Source organism: Pogoniulus pusillus, chromosome 15 (assembly GCF_015220805.1).
Source record: "Pogoniulus pusillus isolate bPogPus1 chromosome 15, bPogPus1.pri, whole genome shotgun sequence".
Classification (NCBI taxonomy): Eukaryota; Metazoa; Chordata; class Aves; order Piciformes; family Lybiidae; genus Pogoniulus; species Pogoniulus pusillus.
The window spans coordinates 18371453-18395852 of record NC_087278.1 but is presented as its reverse complement, the minus strand read 5'-3'; the positions used below and the strand labels follow the sequence as shown (position 1 = coordinate 18395852).

At 45.3% G+C, this 24400-nt stretch overlaps 1 protein-coding gene across 1 annotated transcript in view; it reads left to right on the top strand.

Moving 5' to 3' along the window:
- The window catches only part of PIK3C2G (phosphatidylinositol-4-phosphate 3-kinase catalytic subunit type 2 gamma), a 209831-nt gene that overhangs the window by 166657 nt on the left and 18774 nt on the right, over positions 1-24400 (top strand). Inside the window, 4 exon segments of the mRNA XM_064155587.1 lie at positions 464-585; positions 5410-5518; positions 12721-12796; positions 20358-20452. Coding sequence (XP_064011657.1) covers positions 464-585; positions 5410-5518; positions 12721-12796; positions 20358-20452 — 402 coding nt within the window.

Here is a 24400-nt window from a genome sequence, read left to right as displayed (position 1 = left end):
TTAAAGGGATCACAGGAGGAGGCCAGCAGTGCCATAAAGCAGGTGAGCTAGCCGAGAGGGAGAACGCTAGGCAGACAGCTATTAGCAGGGAGCCATTAAGGAGAGCAGTTCATGTCCTGTAATGAAAAATAAAATCAACAGCTAATTAAAGCATCCAGTAGGGAAACATGGCACAAAATTAGGAAGCCTAATAGAAATCAGAGGCTGTTATGTGGTGCTTTAATGATGCATTATTAGTTTTCACACACTGCAGTGATCTTTCAGTGTTTGAGTTGCATGCTATCCAGCAAGTGACTGGTCCTGTGCAGCAAAGACTGTGAATCACAAACCGAATCTGCTGGCAGGTGACACTGCATTAGAGAAAGGATTTCCTTTGTTTAAATTACCCTCTGTTTTCTCTTGTAGATCATTTTAATGTGCCTTTTCTGATCACCTCTCTTTTCTGCCTGTCTCCCCAATGCAGGTGTACCTAGTCCAGGTAGTGCAAACCTGCAACATGGTCACTTTGTGGGATAAATCATTTGATCAGTTCTCAAAACTCCACAGCCAGCTCCAAAGCAACTTCCATCCCATGCTTCTCCCAGAGTAAGGCACCATATCAGCTAATGTTATTCTGTCTGTGCAGCTAAAAAGTGAGACAAGGTAATGGCAGATGGATTTTTAGAAATACAAAGGCAATGCAACATATTTTACCAAGCCTTCTATTCATCCCCAGAGGAAACTGAGTCAAGGAGCAGTCTGACAGCCTTTTTATCTACTCTGTTGCTCCTATTTTAATGGGAGGAGGAGGGGGGGACAGCTTGGGCCTGACACAGCTATCCCTCCTGAAAGCAGAAGGTAAGTGGCACTGCCTTCATTGGAGGCATGATAGGGCCTTTAGTAGTTTGGATTTTCTGCCTGGTGGTGATCAAAACTCGAAGCAAAATGTATATATTGAAGTGGTGTAGGAGCATTCTCCCTGGATCAGAGCAGAGCCAGGCCAGGCTCTGACAATGCCAGCTGTGCTCAAGCTTTTCCTGAGAAGCTGCAGATACTCCCCAGCAGAGCAACATGTTATCACCGTAGGTATTGCTCTGGCCTCTGAAACTGGTACCTCCTGTCTGGCATCGTTCAGTTTGGTAGCTTCAGTGATTCTGGCCAGTAGATCAGGAGGTGGTTCTGCCACTTTATGCTCTGCTGAGACCTCACCTGGACTATTGCGTCCAGCTCTGGGGCCATAAGGACAAGAGAAACACAGACAAGATGAAGCAGGTCCAGAGGAGAGGCACAAAACAGATCAGAGGAATGGGAATCATCCTTCTACTAGGACAGGCTGAGAGAGCTGGGTTGTTCAGCCTGGAGGAGTCTCTGGGGAGACCTTCTGGAGGCCTTCAGGAAAGCTGGGGGAGGGACTACATGTGACGAGCCAGACAAGAGGCAGTGGTTTTAAACCAGAGCATCACAGGTTTTAGAGTGGAAGAAGCTCTTTGTGAGTGTGTGTGAACGCTGGATAGGTTGCCCAGGGAGGGTGATGGAGGCCACATCCCTGAACACATTCAAGGTCAGGCTCGATGGGGCTCTGAGCAACCTGATCTAGTCTGGGATGTCTCGTTTACTGCAGGGTGTTTGGAGGAGGATGACCTTAGGGATCCGCTCCAACCAATGCATTCTGATGGTTTCTGTGAATGCTGCTTTTTGTGCATGTTGGAAGTGTACTTCTGCTTTTCATACTCTGGGTCTTACTCTTTCACCATCCCTGGGACAGTGAGTCCTAGGGTTTATTTATTCCTGATGTGCAGCAGCCTTGCCTTAGTAACGACTGTCAGTGGCTTTGGCCGTACAAGTGGAGTTATGTACTCTACAAATACATATCATTGTGCTGCATATGCTGCTGTGAAGGTGATTCTCCTCTCTTCCACAGCCACTGAAACGCAGAAAGGTGTTTGAGATTTGACCTGAAAATAACTACCCACAAGCAAGATGGGGTTTGGCTTAACATGGCCCATGAATCTCAGATCAGATTTGATATCCCTGCAAGCTTGTGAGAGGCATTCAGCTAAACAGCTTTAATTTTAGAGGCTCTTTCTCCCACCCCAGACGACTTAAGTCCAAGCTTCACTACATTGTGACTGGCTCACATGAACTTGGTGCAAATTACAATTGCACTAAACACTGAAAGTGCTTGAATTGTGCCTGGGATTGGAGGCATTTGCAGGCTGTAAATATTAGCTTAAATATTAGGCTGTAAAATAAAACATTTAACAAGTACCTGTTTATTGCTTCTGTTCCTGGGTGAGTATGGCCCTGTGAAGGTAAATGTGTTTCTCTTTAGAGGCTCAGGACACCTTGTACTGAGTATAAAAAATTATACTAAGCCATTATTTCCAGATAAATCTGACTTGGATAAAATCCCTCACAAAATTTTCACTGCAAAAGAGAATTCAGGAACTCACAGAGGGTTAAGCTACCTAAACTGAAGCTAACAGCTCCAGAGCTTTATTGTCATAATTCAGTCACAGCAGTATCCTGCCACTACCTGATCTTTCCCCAGGACTGTGTTAAAAGTAACTCATTTTATGACCTTTCTCTATATGTGTGTTCTTTAACGCTAATGTTTTGGCTTTCCAGTAGAACTTGATCAGTTTAAAGCCTTTCATGTACTCCAGATTTTATTCTAATAATAACCCCCTAATTATTTCTTTATAGGAGGTTATCACTGAAATTGCCATACTGCCTCAGCCCATCAGTCTGTGTTTGACAAGCACTCCACTTCTGCTCAGGGACAGATGCTTCAAAGGAGGGCACAAAGCCTTGTTCCCAGAACGTACCCCCAAGATCAGTTTGAAAGTGCCTGGCTCTGCAGTCCTGTCTAGTGTTGCTGGAGTAGCTGGAGCAGCTAACAGAAAGGACTCAGTTGCTGCTTTGCATTGATTCATGAAGGATTACACATTCCTGCCTGGCCAGGAGGAATTAAGGCCATGTTGCTCTGTTCCGTGTGAGTGCTAAATGCTGGCTGTATCACACGGAACTAACGGCAGAAGCTCAGAGCTCTCAGCGTCTGAAATGTGCCCATTGTGACTATTCAGCCCATATTTCTAAATCAAAGCACAAGCTGCCCCAAGCAAGCCCTTGCACTCCAGCTCCTTTTCCTCTCATTTGGGTTCAGGACAGATTATTAGTTGTGACTTTTCAGCCAACGAAGCGTTGAAGTGACATCAGCTGTACCCAGAGTATTTTCCAGGTAGGAAATGGAGGTCTTGCAGGGTGGGATGTCTGTGCGTGGCACACTTCCCTGTTTTTCTGACTCATTTGAAGTGGATGAGGAGCTCAACATCAGCTTGGGAAGTTAGGACACACCCAAGTGTGAAGTCAGTTTCAGCCACAGGCAATGTCTTCAGCAAAAGCACAAAGCCATTTCAAAGGAAGCACTGGGCGCTGCTGCAAGGTTCACACCATCTTTCACTGCAGGAGTTATTGCTGCTGTCAGTCAGCAGCTCCCCTCTTTGGCCACTGTGCTTAGGATGCATCTTCTGAGAAGCTACATTTTAAGCCAGAGTCTCTCTTTATGTTAGGCAGTCTAATTAATTTACAGCTGCTTCCAAAGAGATGCTCCCCTGCTGTCTCTGGGAAGAAGTCCTTTTCGTGCCCCAGAGGGACTGGGAACGTTCGTGGGCTGTGTGTGGCCACATGACCTGAGGTCTATTTTCATCTGTGCAGCTCATCCGTGCCATGATCTTGGGTCATACCATTTAGGCAGAGGTAATCAAAAGGCCACACATGCACACAATATGCTGCTGTCAGCCTGTACCTTTGCTGCTTAGTTTGCTAAGTTAGAGCAGAGATGAGTTCTTCCTCAGAGTGTTTCACAGCTGCTTTTCAAAAGGCTGACCAAGTGTCCTCTTCAGTGTACTGCATTGCTGGATGGCTCTTTAGACCTTTGGTGGAAGCCTTCAAGCATCTCTTGAGATCTAATGGAGTAAACAGGCTTGTACCAGAAAAAGGCAGCCTTGTAAACAGGACACAGTGAGCTACTTACAGCAGTAACATGAAATGCAGAGATCCAAACTTCTCCTTTCCATATAATACAGACTGAAGGGACACAGAACATATATTAGCATTTGAATCCCAATATGAGCAATCCAGATCACAACACCCCATACTAAGCAATTAGCACTGACAGACTTTTCTCTGATGCTCCTTCAGTCTGAGAGAAGAAATAGTCCATATCAGGGCAAGGCTAATGAAAATTGATTACGTGCACTGTATAAAGTCTGACCTTTTGACCAACCTAATCTGTGTCATCTCCAGAATGCAAGATCATTCAAGTGAAAAAAAAGTGAGGTTTTGCCATTTTCTACACCAAAGCCTTTGAAATTTGACATAAAAGTCATTCAGTGCCTGTGTGGTTTATTTGCCCAATTGACAAGAAGTTAATCCTGATGAAAATTCAGCAAGGGCATTGCTGTCATCTATGGTTACTGCTCTTGGCTGGCATTGATTGTGGTATGGTGATGGTTGTTTTTCATGTATCACTTTCATTGTACTAGCATCTGAAACTGCACGTGGGGTCAGGGACCTGCTCTGAAAGCTTACATAGGCCCTAAATAACTGAGGTAATGCAGCAAGCACTGATGGAGCCATGGGATGCCACATCGCAGCTCTCAGGCTTTGAGCCTCCATATTCCAAGGTCAAGGTTTGTACAGCATGAGCTGCAGCAGCGCTCTCAGATCACAGATCTGCCTTACTGTGCACAGTGGAAAAAACTGGGGAGGGCACCGGTTTTGTGGCATCATAAAGTGCCAGTTTTCAGCAGCGTGCAAAAACACTGGGAAGAATCACAGCATGGCTTAGGTTGGGAGGGACCTCAGCCATCATCTACTTCAACCTCCCTGCCACAGGCAGGGATGCCCCGCAGCTTGACTCGGCTGCTCCGTGTCCTATCCAGCCTGGCCTTGAACACCCCCAGGGAGGAGGTATCCACAACCTATTCTAGAGTCCCACCACCCTTGTACTGAAGAACTTCTTCCCGAGATCCAGTCTAAACCCACCCTTCCTCAGCTTCAGACCAAAGTGCCTTTCAGACAGTTTGTTTCAGAAGGGGAGTTTGAGTTTTCGGTTGTGTTCAGTGTTTTTTATTCAGTCAGGGAAAGGGGTGCAGGATGAAAGTCATGTCAGCAACTTCCTAGAACTGGAGTCAGAGGGTAAACGAGCCTCCTGGGGATATGGTTTAGGATGCACCTTGTAGAGTAGGGATATCAGTTGGGCTCGGTGATCCCGAGGGGCTTCCACCCTGAATGTTTCTGTGATTCTGGACACTGTACTCCTCCCTTCCTCTACACACAGAAGCCTTTGGAAAGTGTTAGGTTTGTTTGTAGAACTGTCTGCAGCAAGTACAGGACTTACACCTCGCAAATGTTCTTCTTTTGCAGGTTTCCCCATTCGTGGCATTTACCTTACACTGACCTCGAACATAAAAGAGTGAAGGATTTGAATCTCTATCTGAAGCAGCTGCTAAGTGGACCCAGGAAGCTGTCTAAAGTGAGCACTTCCAGTACTTATTTTATTTGCTTATGACTTGGAGTCTGTGGAGGTTGGGCTCGATGATCTCTGGAGGTCCCTTGCAGCCTCTAAAGTTCAGTGATTTCAGTAGCCCTATACAAAAAGATTCAGGAATGTTTCCATGCCCTCATTTGAAAACAAAAAAGAAAAGAGAAAGGAATGAAATTATGTAAATGATGTTTTGTAATGCTGCCATCTTGGAATGGGCCACATTGCAGCATTCATTAGATCACAAGAACCACAGGGACCTTGAAAGCTTATCCAGTCCAACCTCCGGGCCAGAGCAGGATCACCTAGACCAGATCACACAGAAATGATCCAGGCAGGTCTTGCCTATCTCCAGAGAAGGAGATCACAGGATCACAGAATGTTAGGTGTTGGAAGGGCCCCCCAAAAGATGATCCAGTCCAACCTCCCTGCCAGAGCAGCATCACCTAAGGTAGATCACGCAGGAACGCATCCAGGCAGGCTCCGAGCATCTCCAGAGGAGATTCCACAACTCCCCCTGGGCAGCCTGTTCTAATTTCATCTGACACTGATTCACTTTCCAAACGTTTTCAACTCTCATCCACCTACTCATCTCATAAGAGATATTGCCCCTCTGGCATTCAATACCTCTGAGGTACTTCACTGCCTAGATACCCTTAAATATTACTGTTAGCCCCAACCCTTCCACTGCTGTTGAGTGAAACTGGCACTAACCAAGCTACACTTAAAGTGTTGCTGCTATTTAAGTGGTGCATCCAGCCCAGCAGGAAATGTTATGTACTCCTGTAGAAAATGTACAGAATCATTTGATTTACTAATTACAAAGTAACTAACCAGGGTTCTGAGTTCTGATACCCTGAGCATACAAGTCAATAACCACATGCAGCCTGATAAACAGAACTAGTGTGTGAGAAATAGCCAAGTACACAAACACCTTCAGAAAAGGATACACAGGTAACTCCTAAACAAAACTCATCCAACCTGGCCTTGAACACCTCCAGGGAGGTTGTGGAGCCCAGAAGCACCCAGTGTGGTCAAAGATTGGGTGATTCTGTGCTCCACAGCCCCCCCTGGGCAACCTGTGCCAGTGTCTCACCACCCTCACTGCAAAGATCCCTTTCCTAACATCTACTTACAGTCTCCCCTCTGCCATTTTAAACCCATTCCTCCTCCTCCTGTCATTATAAGGCCTTGTCAATTAGTCTCTCCCAGCCTTCCTGTAGCCCCCTTCAGATACAGGAAGGCCACTCTAAGGTCTCCTCAAAGCCTTCTCTTCTCTAACCTGCAGAACTCCAACTCTTCTAGCCTGTCCTCATTAGCAGAGCTGCCCGCAGCCCTCTAAGCATCTGGCTGGCCTCCTCTGGACTGGCTCCAACAGTTCCATGTCCTCCTTTTGTTGGGGACTCCAGAACTGCACACACGACTCCAGGTGGGGTGTCAGGAGAGCAGAGGTACCTGGAGGTGTTGAAAAGACCTAGGTGTGTAGATGTGGTGATTAGGCACATGTTTTTAGTGGTGCATCTTGGTTGTGCTAACAGTTGGACTTGATGATCTAAAGGTCGTTTCCAGCTTAAGTGATTCCATGTAACCATATTTAAACAAGGTTGTGGCTGGGAGGTGTGCACAGCCACTGGTGTGCCAGCCCCTGGAGGCCCTGAGAACAAACAGTGCAATCAGCAGGTTGTTTACACCTGTAACGTGCTACTTGCATGCGGGAAATCATCTCACTCACCACCACGCCAGCTGAACCTGTTCTAGATGATAACCTTCAAAGTTATGATACTCTATAAACACTGAATCATTATTTTTATTCAGTATGCTTCTCCTGCTGGGAGCTGTGAGAAGCTTGGGAAACACTGACATGTTCGACCCACTTAGAACAAGGAGACCAGGTCAGTGGGTAATTTGCTTTGTATTCCCATCCCAAGGCTTGCTTTTTGTACTTTTGCCCTTTGGTAAGGACTCACTGAGAAGCGTCTGGTATCATCTTGGTTTTGCTCTAGGCAGAAAGCCAAGCTAGGAGGCGCTCCTGATAAAACAAAGACAGTTGTTTTGTCTCCCCATGTGCCTTGGATGACTCTGCAGCCAGATTCGTCCTTTTTCTCCATTTGCCAGGGAGACCCAACCAAAACCATTAAGCAAGTTCACAGTAATCACAGTATCATCAGGGTTGGAAGAGACCTCACAGATCATCAAGTCCAACCCTTTACCCACAGAGCTCTAGGCTAGACCATGGCACCAAGTGCCATGTCCAACCTTGCCCTTGAAGTGCCCCAGGGACAGCGACTCCACCACCTCCCCGGGCAGCCCATTCCAGTGTCCAATGACTCTCTCAGTGAAGAACTTTCTCCTCATCTCAAGCCTAAATCTTCTCAAGCATTACCAACTGTCATTCCTATGAAATAGTAGAAGTATGTAGGAATAAATAATTCATTCAGAAAGTGGGGAAGAAAACCTTGTGAAAGCACATGCCTGTAGTGCAGGCTTGCCTCTACTTTCTGCACAGTCATTGCTTTCTGCTGAACTGCACCCCCATGGTACTGTAGCTGTGTGCTAGCTGTACAGTAAGATGGATTACTGTCCATCACTAAGATGGATTATTCCCCCAAGATGGAGCAAAAGAGCTTTTATTTCATTAGAAGATGCCCTGGCTGTCGCTGTAAATGCATCACCCTGATTGCCTAGACACCACTGGCAGCTCTCAGCTTAGTCCGGTCCGCACAGGACTGGCTACACTCTTGGTTCTACCAATTAAGTGACTGGATATCCTTGAAAGAAAGAACTGGATTATGGTCAAATTCCTTCCTTAGTCTGGACTGAGAACCATGCACTGAAGCCATGGACTAAGTTCTGGTTATGGAAACTCTATCATAATTAAGAGTAAGTCAGAACATCACTGACCTTTTCTGCTAAATGCTTTGAGCAGAGGGGGAGAGGTGGAAAGCGGCTGCTGCCTTATTTGCACTGCAGCTCAACTAGGATTAAATGATTCCTCAACCCTTTCTTTAAAGGATAGAAACTTCAAGCCACCTTTCCTATCTCTGAATTTTAGTACCAGGTCAAATAAATGCAGAAACAGCTGAGGGAGATGCTTGCTGTTGGATGACTCCCTGCTTAACTGTGCTTGTGCCCAGCCCTAGTGAAAGCAGTTCTTAAAGCCTGGTTCACTTGAAGTGTAAGCCTCCTTCACTGACTTCCTCTTAGGTGTTCACTGAAGCACTGCCTAGAACAGCAGTGCTTTTCCCTAAATTCAGCTCAACATTTGCTTAAGATACAACCACACCAGCAGGCTGCAAAGATGAGCAACAGCCTCTCTTCATTACATCCACCACTAAAATGCAAGCGTTGATGCACCTTAGTGGTCACTGAATCACGTCAGAATCAAAACCAAGCTCCAGCACTTTATTAGATTTCAATCAATGCTTCCCAAGCCAGTGCCAATCTGTGTGCTCAGACCACAAGAGTATTTAGTTCTGTGCCAGCTGCTGACTGGCTCATCAGCCACATTGCCTGGGTCTTCTAGGCCAGCAAGGCAACAAACTTACCAGTGTCTGGAATCCTGCAGTTCTGCTTCACCAGGTGACAAATAGCCAACCTGGTGCCACCAATACGAGGTGAAGCATCAAGAAAAGATAAGCTGAGTGTTGGTAATAGGAAGGAGTACAAATATAGACAACATGATACAAGGACTTCAGGGCCAAAGATTAACATAGCACAGGTAGGTAAGCACACAATGGGTGTATCAGTATGGTCAGGTTCTGTAAGCAGCTTCACAGTGATTTATAGACTGTGCAGAAGAGCTTCACAGAGCAGGTAAATGGAAATTAGGGTAAGCTGTGTTCATTTCCATACAGTGAAAACTAGGGCCACAGCACTGTTCCAGAGTGGCTAACAGTTTACACTCCAAAAGTAATCAAGTTTGATAGGAGTTTCCCATATGTCATTGGTATTTTATTCGCTGGTACTGCTTAGGGTTTGCAGAGATGAGAAAATAGCTCCCAGAGTGCCCGTATGGAGGTTCATAAAGCAGAGGCACAAAGTGCACACAAGGTGTGTGGGTCCCTTAAACTCCCAGCACTCCCATGCTCCTGCAGCAAGGCATCCAGCAGAGCCCAAATGGGGAAGGTTCAAAGTCTTCTCTCTTCTGCTGTTCTTTCCTGAAGATCTAACAGCTCCAAGGTCATCTTTTTCTGGTGTCTTTCTTTCTTGATAATTCTCCATCCTGTTGAGTGTAGCAGGTGCACGGGTGTTCTCTGACCTCAGATCTACTCTAAGACAGCTGAAGAGAAAGCTGAAAGCAGAGGGGAGGCTGCTTTTCTTCGTAACAAAATTAAACCTGTCTTTCACTCTGTCTGTATTTCACTAACAGAAGAGTGCTTGAGAGCAGTAGGCAAATCCCTACCCCGCTGCAGTGGTGCAGGGCTCAGCTGGCTCCCCGATGCCACCAAAATGGTTTGTTTCAGTTGTATCCTAGTGTAAGCAAAGGTGGAATTTGTCCCTTTTGAGTTTAATGGCTGAGAAAAGGCCATGTGTGAGCTCTAGCCCAGACCATCGAGGCACCTTGGCACCACTGATGCATACCTGGCTGCTTCCCAATAGGCCAGTGTTAGTGAGTGACCTAAAAAAACCCATCAAGGCTACCTACTAAAGGGGACTGATTGCCTAACTAAGTCAGGGAGGGTTAGTTAAATGACAGAAAGCTTTCCTAAAAACTGCCCAGGACAGGCAGTACTTAAGGGCATCTCCATGTACTGACTACTCTTTACTGGGTTATCTTTTTACTGAAGGCAAGAACTCCAGCAGGGAAGAGTAGGTGAGTGCTTGTGGCCATCCTCAGTGCCTGCCTGCCTGCCAAGGCTGTCACGCGGGCTGCAGGATTCCCAGCTGTAGGGCACATTTCCTAACAAGGGTTGCCAGCGTAGAAGGGGACCTTACCCAACCCAAACAGAGTGTGCTTCTGGCCAACACGCGCTCGAGGCTCTGCTCCGCCTGCTTCTACTCAGCAGCGCAGTTAGCACATGCTTCACTCTGAGCCTGTGGTTCAGTCCCATTGCCTGTGCGCCACAGGACTGAAATTCTGGTGACCTGGGAACCACCTGAAGTTCACCTGACAAAGAGGCAACTTCGGAATGCACTTACACACACTGCTGGTGGAAAATGTGAAGTGTGGATTTCTGCAGCAGACAGATTAACACGGCTCTAGGAGAAAGTGCTGCCTTACAAACAGCAGTGTGCAAAAGGCTTCTTGCCACAACAGCAGATGTGTCCCAACTGCTTTTGGAGCACTCTGCCCCAAAGAGACTGCTGCTTCCCACATTTCAGTACTAGTTGAATGGCAAGAGAACAGAGAGACAGGTAAAGCTTTGAGATCAGTACATGCTTGATGCTCACCTCTGCATCAGTTACATCCTTGTATTTAACCCAGATGTCTTTTTTTTCAGTGCCGTGTCTTTTAGACATGGCAATTTGGAACTATCACCTAAAACAATCTCTGTATCTGCTGTTTACAAACCCTTCGGTCTGTGTATCTCAAGGCAGGCTCAGGGAGCTGGGCTTGTTCAGCCTGGAGAGGAGGAAGCTCTGGGGAAGGCCAATAGCAGCCTTCCCAATACCTGATGGGGCCTAAAGAAGGCTGGAGAGAGACTGTTTACATAGACCTGTGATAGGTCAAGGGGCAATGGCTTCAAACAAGAGAAGAGTAGATTGAGATTGGATGTTAGGCACAGGTTCTTTACCATGAGGGTGGTGGAACTCTGGAACAGGTTGCCTGAGGAGGTAGTTGGGGGCCCCATCCCCCAGACATATTCAGAGTGACACTTGACAGAGCTCTGGGCAACTTGATCTAGCTGAAGATGCCTCTGCTTACTGCAGAGGGGCTTGGACTAGATGACTTTTAGAGGTCCCTTCCAACCCAGACCATTCTGTGGTTCTATACTGCTGAAAGACTAAGCAGAGAGGAAGCAGAACACCAGGCAGAACAGTCAAGAGTAGAATTTTTCTTTCCTCTTCCAAGCTGCTTAGTCTATCCTCCTTTCCACCTCCCACCTACTTCTCTAGGACCTTTGAACTCAAAGGGCTACTTAGGTTTCTCTGCTTATTTTCATGCTGTGGTTAAAGGCTGAGCTGACAAAAATATACTCCTTCAACCCTTGAGATTTCCTACACTTGGGACTTGTGCCGAGAGAGCAAATGGAGGTCCCACAAGGAGTAACTGAGCTATTTAAAGCTGCCGGAAGCTGATGGTTGTGATGGTTTGGGAGTTACCTGACTCCCCACTCTTATGAAATCATCCAGACTAGACTCAGCTGGCTGAAATTAAGGGATGAAGCTTTACATTCACAGCTTAGCACACTAGACAAGCAGAGAGTTACAACAGAGCACATATACCTTTGAGCCAGAATCATAAGGTACCACCTCAGAACTCTCATGTTTATTTCCGTCCCATTTTAGGGCCACAAGCCTCCCGGGCTGGAAGATAGACATGTCTCTGTGGTTGTCTTAGAGGAACCTGGGACCCCTCAAACTACCACAGTTGCCTTGTATGATATAGAAATCTGGGGGTCTAGTTTATTGTTTGAACTCTCTATAGCTGAGTGTACAACCTGTTATGTACCTTCACTGGAGCAGTACAGGGCAGCACATAGAACTGAAAGTTATGGGGCAGTGCATGAGGGGGATTAGTCTTTTGAACAGAGTAACAAAATACAGGTATGCACAGTACCTAGACTACGTTAGGTCAGATGCTTGAGGCTGCTCCTCAGCCAAGGGCAAATTTCATGCTGATTACAGAACATACAGCAAAGCTGCTGTCTTGCGTTTGTTTCACAGAGGGGCTGCTTTGTAAAAGTAGTTTCAGCTGCTCGTGCAGGCCTCAAAAATGCTGGAGATCAGGCAAGAAGGCAAATCTATGGCCTGGCTGACACACTGCTCTTTGGAAGTGTGTGGATAGAAGGGGGCTGTGTAGGCGACAGTGTGTCCCTGAGCCAGGGATATGGGGCACCACTCTCTTCCCAGTGCCTGTGCTGAAATAAGTTCCTGGGGTTCCTGCCCACAATCAGAGAGGAAAAGCTCCCTTTTTCACTAGCTCTAATAGGTAGGTTAGAAAGCTCCCAGCAGTCTGCTCAGAGGGGACTAACTTAAGGGGGAGAGCACAAGAGATGCTATTCCTTTACCACATTTTTTTCTTCTTTCAGAATGAGCTTGTCCTCAGCTTCTTCCTGAATTGGAGCAAAAATACCTCAGCCAAAGGTGCAGCCTCTGTGACCTTAGGTATGTGGCTTACAAATCTGACTTGTTTTCTAAGGTAGGCTCCTTTAATACTAGTGAATATCATAATGCAAACATGAGTATGATGTGTTTAGGTGGCTTTTGTTGTTGTTTCTTGGGGGGGTTATTGGTTTGCTTTGCTGTATCTCAGGCGTTTTAAGTTAGGCAAGTCCCAACAAGTAATTCCTGCTTTCTCAAGGAATTTTCTCTGAAAATGTGATAGTAGTGTCACTTGTAGTTTGCTGCCCCTTTGACATAACCTCCTCAGCCTTGTCTTAATTTATTTTTAAAGGAACATATCCATGCACAACCTAAAATGTTGTTTACATAAACTCAGCTATTAGAAAACAAAATCTTTACAGAAGAATCTGGAAGAAAGGATCTGAGTCAGGGTGTGCTTGCACAAAGGGAAGAAAGTTAGGGATGACTTCTAAAATCATTCTGATAATGAATGGTGCAGGTAAATAACAGAACATTATGTTAATGCCATGGTATACATTATTAATTCTAATTAACTTCTTAGTAAATGAGATTCTGCATTGTTCCTTTAGCCTATCTAAATACTTAAACCCATTTCCCTCTTCTGTCTAATTCAATCTCATCTCAGGCATTACAGCACTAAGACCCAAAGTATAAAACATAAAATGTCAACAGTGCAATGTTCATTTTCTTGCACTGCACTGAAAGTGATGTTCCACAGTCAGTTTTTAGGCAAACCAAAAGCTCCCGGAGAAGCTTGCAGCTGTGCTCTCCCCACAGCGACTCAGCTGGCTGTTCTGTGCTCCGAGTGCAGGAGAGTGTGCAAGATCCCCACCTTGCAGAAAGGAGTGTAAGCATCTCTGCATACTTAGTGTGCATGTCCATTAAGTTAATTTCATCTCTCTGCAGACAGGGGCTTCGTTATCTCTCCTGCTGGCACCGTTTTTTTCTAATCCATCAGAACAAAATAAATCCCATTCCGACTTCTCAGCCTTCGGAAGATTCCCCTTGTGCAGAGTTTATTTGATTAGGATATGCCATTACCATATTAAATCCATTATGACTATTGGAAATTGCTAATGGTTGTTAGAACTTTTAGGAGAGAGCAAGGAGCTAAGGCAAAGATGTCCTAGGTGTTAGGATTATACATGGCTAAGTCTTGTCACGGAAGATCCAAACCAGAGTGCAAATGTAACCTGTAGTTGGAGTCCTTGGGTTGCCTCTCTCTGCAGACTTTCAACAAAGATGTGGACACAAAAGTGTGCATTTTGACATCCCACCAGTGTTTAGTTGCCTAGTTGTTACAGAAAACCTGGGTGCAAAAGTCTTACACAGATGCATGAACTGCATCCATAATGAAGTTGGAAAATGACTGACGGTGCTCTAATTGCTACAGCAGTGTCCCAAGCCAGTGTAGTCTGAAGTGTAGGCCCTTTAGTTTGTTAGTAATGACACCAAAAGCAGAGAAGAGATTACAGAAACAGAGGGGATAAAGTGTTCAAGGTTTGATAAAAGCTCCCTGCCAGGTAGCCCACTCTACGTGTCCACCATACTGCTAGTGGAAGTGAAGGTCACACCCTGAGGGGGCAGTGATTAATGCATCTCTGGTCCCAGGCAGTATAGTTACAGAGGGATTATTTTGTCCTACTCAGGAACTCTGCCTCTTAGCGTTTGGACAGTTTGGTTCCAGACTCAGGGCAAAACCTTTGTATAACACAGGAAGGAAAAAAAAAATCAACACAAAATGAAGCAACAAACCCAAACAAATAAAACCCCACTCCCCCCAGACCTCACCTCCCTCTGTCACTGCTGTCATTCACTGGTAGAATGTCAGTAGCATACAAGGTCCAAATCAAGACCAAATTTACAGAATCTGAACTTCAGACTCTGTGAAAACGGAGAAGAAGACTAATGGGCTGAGTTGCCTGAGCAAGACACTGCTTTTGGTTAGCAAGGAAGGGATTAGACTGTGGAAGTAGGTAAGCTTAACTTTAAATGTGCTATCAGAGGGTGCTCCTAGCCGTGCATGTGCTAATTACCCACCTGAACATTTCTTTTCATGTGTACTTGTCACAGAGGCACCCCACAAAACAGCCAGCAGCAGCCACCCGAGAGCTGTGGATAGGTTGCAGTTACTCTGCTCTCCTTACTACCAAGCATAATTACAGGCTCAGGTGTCACTCAGGGAGTACACTGCTGCACAATCAGTTAAACTAGGAAGACATGAACCAGAATCATACAGTGGTCTGGGCTGGAGGGGACCTCCAAAAGTCATCTACAGGTCTCCAGCTTGACTCTGTAGTGTGGATCACAATCCTCTGGTCTCTGTTGTTTAGCCAATTCTTAATCCATCTCACCATCCACTCTTCTAAACCACACTTCCTGAGCTTGGCTACGAGGACAGCATCAAAAGCCTTGCTAAACTCAAGGTAGACAACATCCACTGCTCTTCCTGCACCTACCTATTCGATCACACCATCGTAGAAGGTTGATGTAATTTCCCCATAGGAAGTGCATTCTGATCTCCCTCTTTTCTTCCTTGTGTTTCCAGTGCTACAGCCACTCTAGTGCAGGGATTGAGTTAGCTGAGATGGCAAAAGAGACCAACTGTATGAAGAGAATACATCCTTCCCCTCCCAGCTTTCATTGCTTTATCAGCTTATATGGGCTTTAATTTTTGCCTACCTTGAAGAATAACTCAAGTTTAATGTGGGCTATAATTTTCCATGAATCTGGTGATTCCTCTTTCAGCCTTTATACAAGCAAATCATCTATCTCTTAGCTAGGATCAATATAACAGAAAATGAATGCCCAATAGGAGCAGGTTGTGAATATTGATCAAGGGAGCATCTTTCTCTTACACTGCTTTCATTTATAAATGTTGTAGGTAATTACTAAAGTAAAATAAAAATTAAAATGTATGAATTTGTACTGTGCTCCCAGCAATGAAGAGATTAAAAATCAGTGCTAAATTTACTTTGACATGAATAGTGATTCAGGACTCCCAGTGGTGTGAATTCTGAATTATGCTGAATATTGTCAGCATTTCATTACATCAAGCTCACTTGAGAGAAGATATCAGGAATGATTTTACAGGCAGCCTTTTAGAAAGGCCTTTTAAAGAAGACAGAACCTCCATCAAAAACGTTTTTGTATTGATATAGTTTGGTTTTCTTCTCTTTGGCTTGTATCTCCTGAAAATACTAATTCAGGTAATTCAGGCTGCTTTGCCAAAGTTATGAAATGATGAAGTCTTTGCTGTTAGTTACAGCACTGCACAACCCAGGTCTGGCTATGACTTGTTTGGTTAACAGTCCATGCTTTCAGTGGGCTCCTGCAGTAGAGAAACTGGCTCTGTGTGCTTCTAAAAGAAGAGCTGAGGTTTCCAAAAGCACTGTTGTGTTGTATGCCTCTCCATGCAGAATCCCAGTTCTCAAACAGCACCGGACCACAGTGAGCTGTTCTGCTGGTGCTCTGATCTGCTGCAGTTGCTTGTTCTCGATGTAAAGCTCTTTCCACAAGTCATGTTCCTTCTTTAGCTGCATTTACTCCATGTTGCTGGCCACAAGCACCCCTCTTGCTGGCTTGTGGGATGAAGGCAGTGAGGTAGTCAGTTAGTGCACTTAGAAATGGCTATTCAAGCTGGATATATTTGATGCTCATAAACCCAAGCTGTAGCTAAAGCAGGCACGTGATTGGCTTGCAGAGTTCACGCCTGGCTCTGGAAAACCAAACAGGTTCAAATATCCTTTGGTGCCAGATGTCAAAAGAGACTGCAAATGAAGTAGAAAGGTCTAAGACAAATATGAGGACCTAGAATATTATCAAATGCATAGCTCCTTAGTGGCAGTGTCAGCTGGTGCTTTCACGTTGCTTTGCAGTGCACGTGTGAAATGCAGTGTGTTACTAAATGGCATTTTCCCTTCTGATTTGTAAGTTAGACAGACCAGCATCCTCCTCACTGTGTTTCTCCTGTGTCATGCAAAGCGTAGTGCAGAGCTTGTTTTAAAGTGCTGCTGATTGAATCATTGCACAAATGGTAAGTACAGGGGTGCTAGTTCTCCAGCATGCTAGGAAGGACCATCTAGGTAAAGCAAAGAGCAGACTACTCATAAAGTCATTCCACCTTCTCTAGAAATGTGAACACTAATCACCTTAAGTTTGTCATTCAGAAAGATGAAAGGCCCCCAGAAAGGTTGTAGTGTTTATGTTCCTTAATAAAAGAGACTATAGAGTGGCAGAGGGTTGGAGTTTTTCTGCAGCAGGGCTTGTCAGATGGCTTCCACTGCAGAGTGCTGGGACACGCAGGCCTAAGTCATATAGAAAACTACTGCCAGTGCTCCAGGCTCCTTGTTTGGTATTTGACAGCTTTTGCTTTGACACCAGTGAGCATCGAGTTAATCCCTGGGAGGGAAACCTTGCTTCAGCTGAAGATGGTGCAGTTTTGTCCTGTATCGACAACAGACTAGCATTGCATTTGGTCTTTCCCTATAATGGAGTGCAAATAGAGCATGACAGTTGCTAAAAACAAGAGCCTGAGCTCAAATGCATCTGCCCAAGCTGCATAGGCTGGGAGCGGTCGCACTGTGTGCAGTTTACTGGCACTCGAAGCCGAGGTCACCCAGGATTCAAAGACACGAACTTAGCACTGACTCTGGGAAATGTAAAACAGAACAGCTGAGTCTAGCTAACTCTGTAACTGTCTCCTAGTATGAGATACAAGTGATAGAAGTTTCTTCTCTGTTTATCAGGTTGCCTCCACTGTTTTTCTTTAGCTTGCTTTGATTTTTTTTTGATGTTTTCCATTACTGCTCAATCTATTACACAGCAAAGACTTTAGTGAGAGCCCTGCCCAGAGTCCCTTGTATCTGTTTCAGACTTCACTTTACATACTCAACTAGAAATACATTTTCCCCCCCTTCCATGTTTTTCATTCTTTTCATCCTGGTTATAAACTTCCTTAGATTTGGAGGGTTATGGCTTAAAACAGCAACTCCCACAGTGAGCTTCTTCAACTCAGGAGGAGCACTCGCACTACAAGACTGAAGCAATGCAGGAAGCAAGCTCTGCAGTGCTGTTGGGAGAGAAAAGGCCTGGTGTTCAGCTGAATTCACCTGATGTCATTTAGCCTCTGAATTTCCCTGCTCCTCCTGAGCTGCTCAGAGTGCACCACTGCAATTCACAAAATCAACAGCAGAGCCCTGCAAGTGAATCACACACAACTGCCCCTGTCTGATGCTGTCTTTAGTGCTCTGGGGTTCTGCCTGTCCTGGCGCAAGGGTAAAGGAAAAGGCCTCACAACTTGGAAAAAACTAAACCAAAAAAGGGGTAAAATGGCTTTGCCTGGTGGGAGAAAGAACCAAATACGTTGTCTCTCTGTTGCCCTGACAAAACCTCAGCACTGACTGGTTCGTGGGGGTTTCCTCCCCTAGCCCTCCCTGCTCTTCTGTGCATACAGCCAGACCTTAAACGAGGCGTAGCCTGGCTAGGCACTTTGTCAAAGACCACCACGCAGAGTAACAAATTAAGAGTTGTGCCTCTGTTTTCTAACTCCCAGCTTAGTAAGTTCTCCACAAGTTTTCAATGCTTCAAGGGCCTGTTTCAGACCTTTCTCTAATTAGGATGTGATTAAAAATGTATTTCTACAGTCTCCAGAGGGAAGAAATTGGAGATGGATTCATACTCTAAAATTTCAGCCCAAACATCAGAAACGGAGAAGTGTCGCTCTCCAGGCTGCCTGTGAAAAACCCATTATGGCAGCTGCATGTACAGACTGTGCTATTTGTTGGCAGTTGCATGTACAGACTGTGCTATTTGTAACTGGCCTGAGTTCTTTCCTTAGCAGTGGCACTGGCTCTCTGGCTGTGGATAGTCTACGGCACTACTGCCATTCGACCTGCTGAGCCTCTGCTCACTCCACAGGTTGCACATTTGGTTTCTTCAGAAGAACACAGCCAGTGTGCATTGTTCTTTACAAATTCCCCTCTGCTGAGCAACAGAGTAAATGCTGAGGAGAGGGATTTGGATTTCTTGCTCTTACAACCCTGGTGCGCACATGGAAAAGAGAGAACCAGATGATGACAAAGAGTGCACAGGTGTCTGCTGAGGCTGCAAGGAAGGTGTGGGGATCCTGCGTGCTACTGGGGATGAGCACTCCTGATGCTCTCTAAAAAGCCTCATCCTGCTAGTGCAGAACCCTCACCTGGGAAAGAGTTCTTTCATTCTCATTCTCCTTTCTCATTCCTTCCACTTCTTAGCAGTTATGTTTCTTTTTAAAGAACTGGCTACAACTACATCATTTTGTCTTGTGTCATTTTCCCACCTTCTGGAAGGTTTAAGGCTAATGTGTCAGATCCCAATGTGCATGCAGAGGAGTGGGACTTGTCTGAGGTCTCCAGGTCAGCTACGCCTTTAATGGGAAGGTGGTCAGCACAGAGCCCAGCTCATGAGAGATCACTGTTTTGTCACAAGGTTAGCAGGATGGAGTTCTTATTTTACCAGTTATAGTAAATACACAGTACTGGTGATGCATTTTGAACTAAATGAAGGCCTGTTTGCATAAGTAACCCTAGGCTAGTTCACACAGGCAATGTCTGGACTGTCTTTGATGGTGACCTTGTAAGAAAGAACCCTGGGTCTCATGTCCACTGTGCTCTGGCTTACCAATGCAAAAGAAGGTCAGATAGATACCAAGGAGAGATGTTCATGTTCAGCAGTAGCTGTTAAAAGCCTTCTGGATTTCCTCTGCTGTCTCTATTAGTCAGGTGTGCCACATCATCTACCCAGCTGCAAGGACACACCTTTTTGGCAGTGAAGGCAGCTGGCTCAATTCCTCCAGCAGAAAGCACAAGATATGCTTAGTCATTTCTTCCATGTTATGAGACTGAGCTTTCTTGCTTGTAAAATGAAAAACGTTGTGGGTTGGTTTGGTTTCTTTTCTAGTGGGAACAGAATCAAATTCTGTAAATCCATCATAGTAGAAAAATCTATGAAAGCAATGAGTTGGATGAAAACCAGCCTGCAACTAGGAAAAACACACAGAATGAGGAAGGGAGAACTTATATATGACAGATATAGATGTAACTTGCTCTTGTTTTCATTTTAGGGTTTGTTCTTTTCTTTCTCTTATTTCTTTTCCTTCCTTTTTCTTTCCCTCTCTTCTCCTTTCCTTTTCCTTTCCTTTTCCTGCTTTTTTCATTTCTGTCTTCCTTTCCCTCTCCTTTTCCTTCCTTTCTTTTGGAAACTGAAAACCAAACAATGTCAGTGATTTTTAAGCAGATAGAATTGCAAGAGCACTTAGTGTCATCAAGGATTGTAAACCCTCTCCCAGTTATTTGCTACTCAAGCCCAAATTTGCCCCTGAAAGCCAGACTGGTGGCAATTAGAAAAGGAGACGAGTGCGAGTGTGGATGTATGAGAGGACAGGAAATGAGCACCGTGTGCCAGAGCGCTTTGTCTGGTCCCCCCTCTCATCCATGATTTCTGCTTTGGCCCCCGATTTCGGTGCACAACAGATTGTATTTATCAGTTCATGTGCACCACAAGGTTTTACAGAGGTACTTCAAAACTCTCTGCCTTTCTTTAGGTCCTCAGTCAAGTGCTGCTAAGCCTGGAGTGCAGTTAGTCATCTGCCACGAGCACGCACGTCTGACAGTCATGCTGAAACACATGCGGAACATTGTGAGTATTTTCACCATAGCACCCTTGCATTTGCAGAGAACTGTGACAATAGGAACCCTCAAAACACCCTTTCTGAGCTAAATTTTAACTCCAAATAATGGTGAGGCTCTTCTGTCATCATTTAACACTTGCTTCATTCCTTTGAGCTCACTCAGTAGGGGCACAGGTATGGGACAGGTGCAGAAACTGCATTTCCTTAGTGGTTGGTACTGGTCTTTTCCAGGCCATCTATGCAAACCCCACTTTTTGTGGCTGTTTTGCTCCTTTTAGCTGACACATGTGGATACCAGTCAGAGATAAGGCATCATGCAGAGCAGGACTTTTTGTAGGATGTCAGCCTGCTGTTACTGATTGATTATCCATGCATTTCTTTCAAGTCCAGCATGACCGCTCTGTGCACAGGGAAGAGCTCAGCAGAGGGAGTAAGTGATGTATTTTAAGCAATGTCATTTGTGGAGCTTTGTAACCTGCTCTGTCACAAGGCTAAGTGGTAAATGCTGTGCATTCTGGAGCCAGACTATGAGAGGAGGAAGCCAGCAGAGCTCCCAGAGCACAAGACAGGTGAAACTGGCTGATGAGGGTGTCTGGAGAGATGCAGCTGGTGCCATGTGTGGTCTCCCAGCTGAAGCTGCATGTCTGCTGTTTCCTAATGAGTTTTGCAGCCTGGATGTGCTCTTGAATTCCCAGTTGCTCAAGTTTCAAGCAATGGCAGTGGCAAAGAGATCCTTAACTATCCTTGTTTAGCTAGGAGATTAAAATGTTTACTAACTGTTGCACGTTCTCATTGCACACACTGATGCCTCCTAAATGGGCAGAGGCTCAGGAGCTTACATGAGAACAATCCAGTAAGAGAATGGAGCTCCTAACGTTCTCTGTTGACCTCTCTGTTGTCTGATTTGCAATTCAAACATGCTTTGTCTGGTGTATAACATCCAATAAATCTCTGTCCTGACAGACCTCTCTTGTTTCCTGTGTGCTGCCTTGACAAGTGAGATCAGACCAATTTATACAAACTTTACCTTCAGGTTATAGTATAAGACCTTTTTCTCCCTCTCTCTTGTGTTTTTTAAAGGTAAGTGACCTTGATAAGCTTCCGGTAAAGTTCTGTTGGTGAGAGGAGTATGTTCAAGTGATTGCCATGCCGATGATGCTCACATGTGAGTTCAGGCATGTGATGTGGGGCCATGAAGATGCTCAGAGGGCTGCAGCAGCTCTGCTCTGAGGACATGCTGAGAAAGTTGGGGCTTTGCAGCCTGGAGAAGGCTTCAAGGAGACCTTGGAGTGGCCTTTCAGTATCTGAAGGAGGCCTGCAGGAAGACTGGGGAGGGACTATTGACAAGGTCTTGTAATGACAGGACAAGGGGTAATGGGTTTAAACTGGCAGAGGGGAGACTGAAAGTGGATGTTAGGAAAGGGTTCTTTGCAGTGAGGGTGGTGAGACACTGGCACAGGTTGCCTGGGAGGTTGTGGAGCACAGAATAGCTGAAAATAAATCAGAGCACAGATACCTGTGGGTAGCAGAAGTACAATCCAGCATTCCCTTCTTTATGGAAAAGGATAACACAACTGGGCTTCCTATTCCTTCCTTCTGTCTGAGCATCCATCTGTCCATTGTCTTCTGACGTGAACTCTGGAATAGCAGTGCTGTGGGATACTGTAATACCAGGCTGTCTTCAGACTAGTAATCTATAACCAAAAGGTTCTTTATCCCATCTCTTCTCAGATTTCCAGTCATATAAACCAATCTCTCTGACATGATCTTTCTTTTTCATTTGTTGAGCTGATGGTTTGGGTGTTCCCTGCCGCCCCCATTCTTATGAAATCACCCAGGCTAAACTCTGCTGAGCTGGCACAGCTTAGCACAAGCAGGTAGTTACAATCTATACAGCTACAGACAGAAATAGACAAGTTAAAAAGTAATACAGAAGCACAACAGCCCTGCCAGAAACCAGATTCCCCAGGAGGGGCTCCCCACCACCCTTCCACCCCTCTACCTTACTCTAGACTTTGCCTTACGTTCAAGGGGGGTAGGAAGCAGAGGGATTAGTTAGACAGCAGGACAGGGAGAGAAGGGAGGCAGCTAGAGCCAGAGAGCAACTCTGTTATCTATGCTTGTGTCCTTTTTTTATCCATCTCAGCAGGCCTATGAGTGCAGCAGCCATCACCACTGTTTCCTTTTCATAGCCTAGCATCTCATTCTTCTCACCCACATATTCCAGCTAGCTTCAAACTAGCACAGCTGAGCAGAGATCTTAAACCCCAAGATCATGCCTTGTTTGAGACATGTTAGAGCTATTTCAGGCATATTCAGTCTTCTGCAGAGCCTCACTAATTACATTTTAGTGGTTCATCTGTGCAGAGATGACTTTGCCATCTTGCTTTCTATCGTTGTTTATAGTAAATAATTTTTTGTGCTGCTCTTCCCTGTTTAATTTATCTCTTTATAGAGATTTTATGATGTGTTCAGATGTGAAAATAATTGTAGTGGTCTAAATTAATCCCAAATGTAGCTTCATGGAACTGACAGGAATTGTAATAGGTAGAGGCTTTTGATCCATGTAAATAAATTTCATTTCCCATTTGTGTGGGTTTATAGTTTTTAGGGGATTTAATGGGAGATCTGTGTCCTGCTGTGCAAATCCTGTATTAATATACAACACACAGGAGAATGCTTAAGGAGGTGGTGTTGTTTATAGCCATTGTCAGCTGTCACAAAGGGTTTTTAAAGGATGGAGTCAAAACAGTGCAATGCTATAGTTTGCAGGTATTTTCTCTGAGGGTAACCCCATTCATGTGGGACGTCACAGACACACAGAAAAAAGCTGTAGCAGTTTAGAGAGTATTGGTCTGGTGCAGACCTGCCAGAGACCTCTCTCATGTATGTGTACACTCAGAGTCCGCAGCGCAGGCACTTTGGATCTGATGCATCCACATGGGCCACACTGGCTGCAGACTGCTGCGCTCAGTCGTCCCTGGATCTATTTTGAAATGGCCTCTCCCTTTCCTCTCATCAACATTTCAATCATGTGTTAGGAGAAGCAAGTCCTGCTTGAAGAAAACTCTATCAGAAACGAGTCAAAGACCAACAATGGAGAAAGGCAGCAGCCTTATAGCTTTTGTGACTGGTAAGGACCATTAATCTAACCCTGCCTCCTGTACAGCTCAGCTCTTTTGTCTCACAAAAGGCTTCCAACTGGACCAGCAATGCAGCTGAAGGAAAGGTTTGAACAGGAAGATGTTAAAGTGGGCTGCAAATGTTTCTCTGTGGTTTAAGATGTAGGTGCACAGTGATGATGAGCTGTGTTAGACAGATACTTAAAGGATACTAACAATGTGGCAGGCTCTATATTTTCCTCAGAAAGTCATTGTTTCATTGGAATCCTGAGATTCCCTAAGTTAGATGACTCACATCAGACTCAGTGCTGCTGCTTATCATTTGCTTTGAGTCACAAAGACTACTCAGGAAGAAACCTCTGAATTCAATTTTCAAAGGTCCCACAGCCATGCTGCTAATAAAGTGCAATTTTCCAAGCACATCTATTACGTAACTTAAAATCAGCCTCTTGGGACATTGCTTACGCCACACTGATGCAGTCAGTGCAACCCTGGACACTTTATGCTTAGGCAGCACAGGTAAGAAGTGAAGGTGGGTTAGACAGAACCCTTTGGATAGGAATGAAAACCAGAGAGGTTACCTGGAGACTTGGCCCCTGGAGTCATGGAGGGTGTGGCAGTAGACGGGGTGAGACAAAGACTGCTTCTACAAGCACAGTACCTGGCAAAGTGCGCTGAGTGACTCAGCAGGAAGATGCAGCATCCCTGGAGGAGTTTTGTTTTGGCACTTACTAACTAAGATCAAGAACAGTCCAGCTGTGGGTATGGAAAAAGAGCAGCAGGCAGGAATAGGAGCACAGGAGGAGTGCCTGAGAACCTGCTTAGAAATACAGA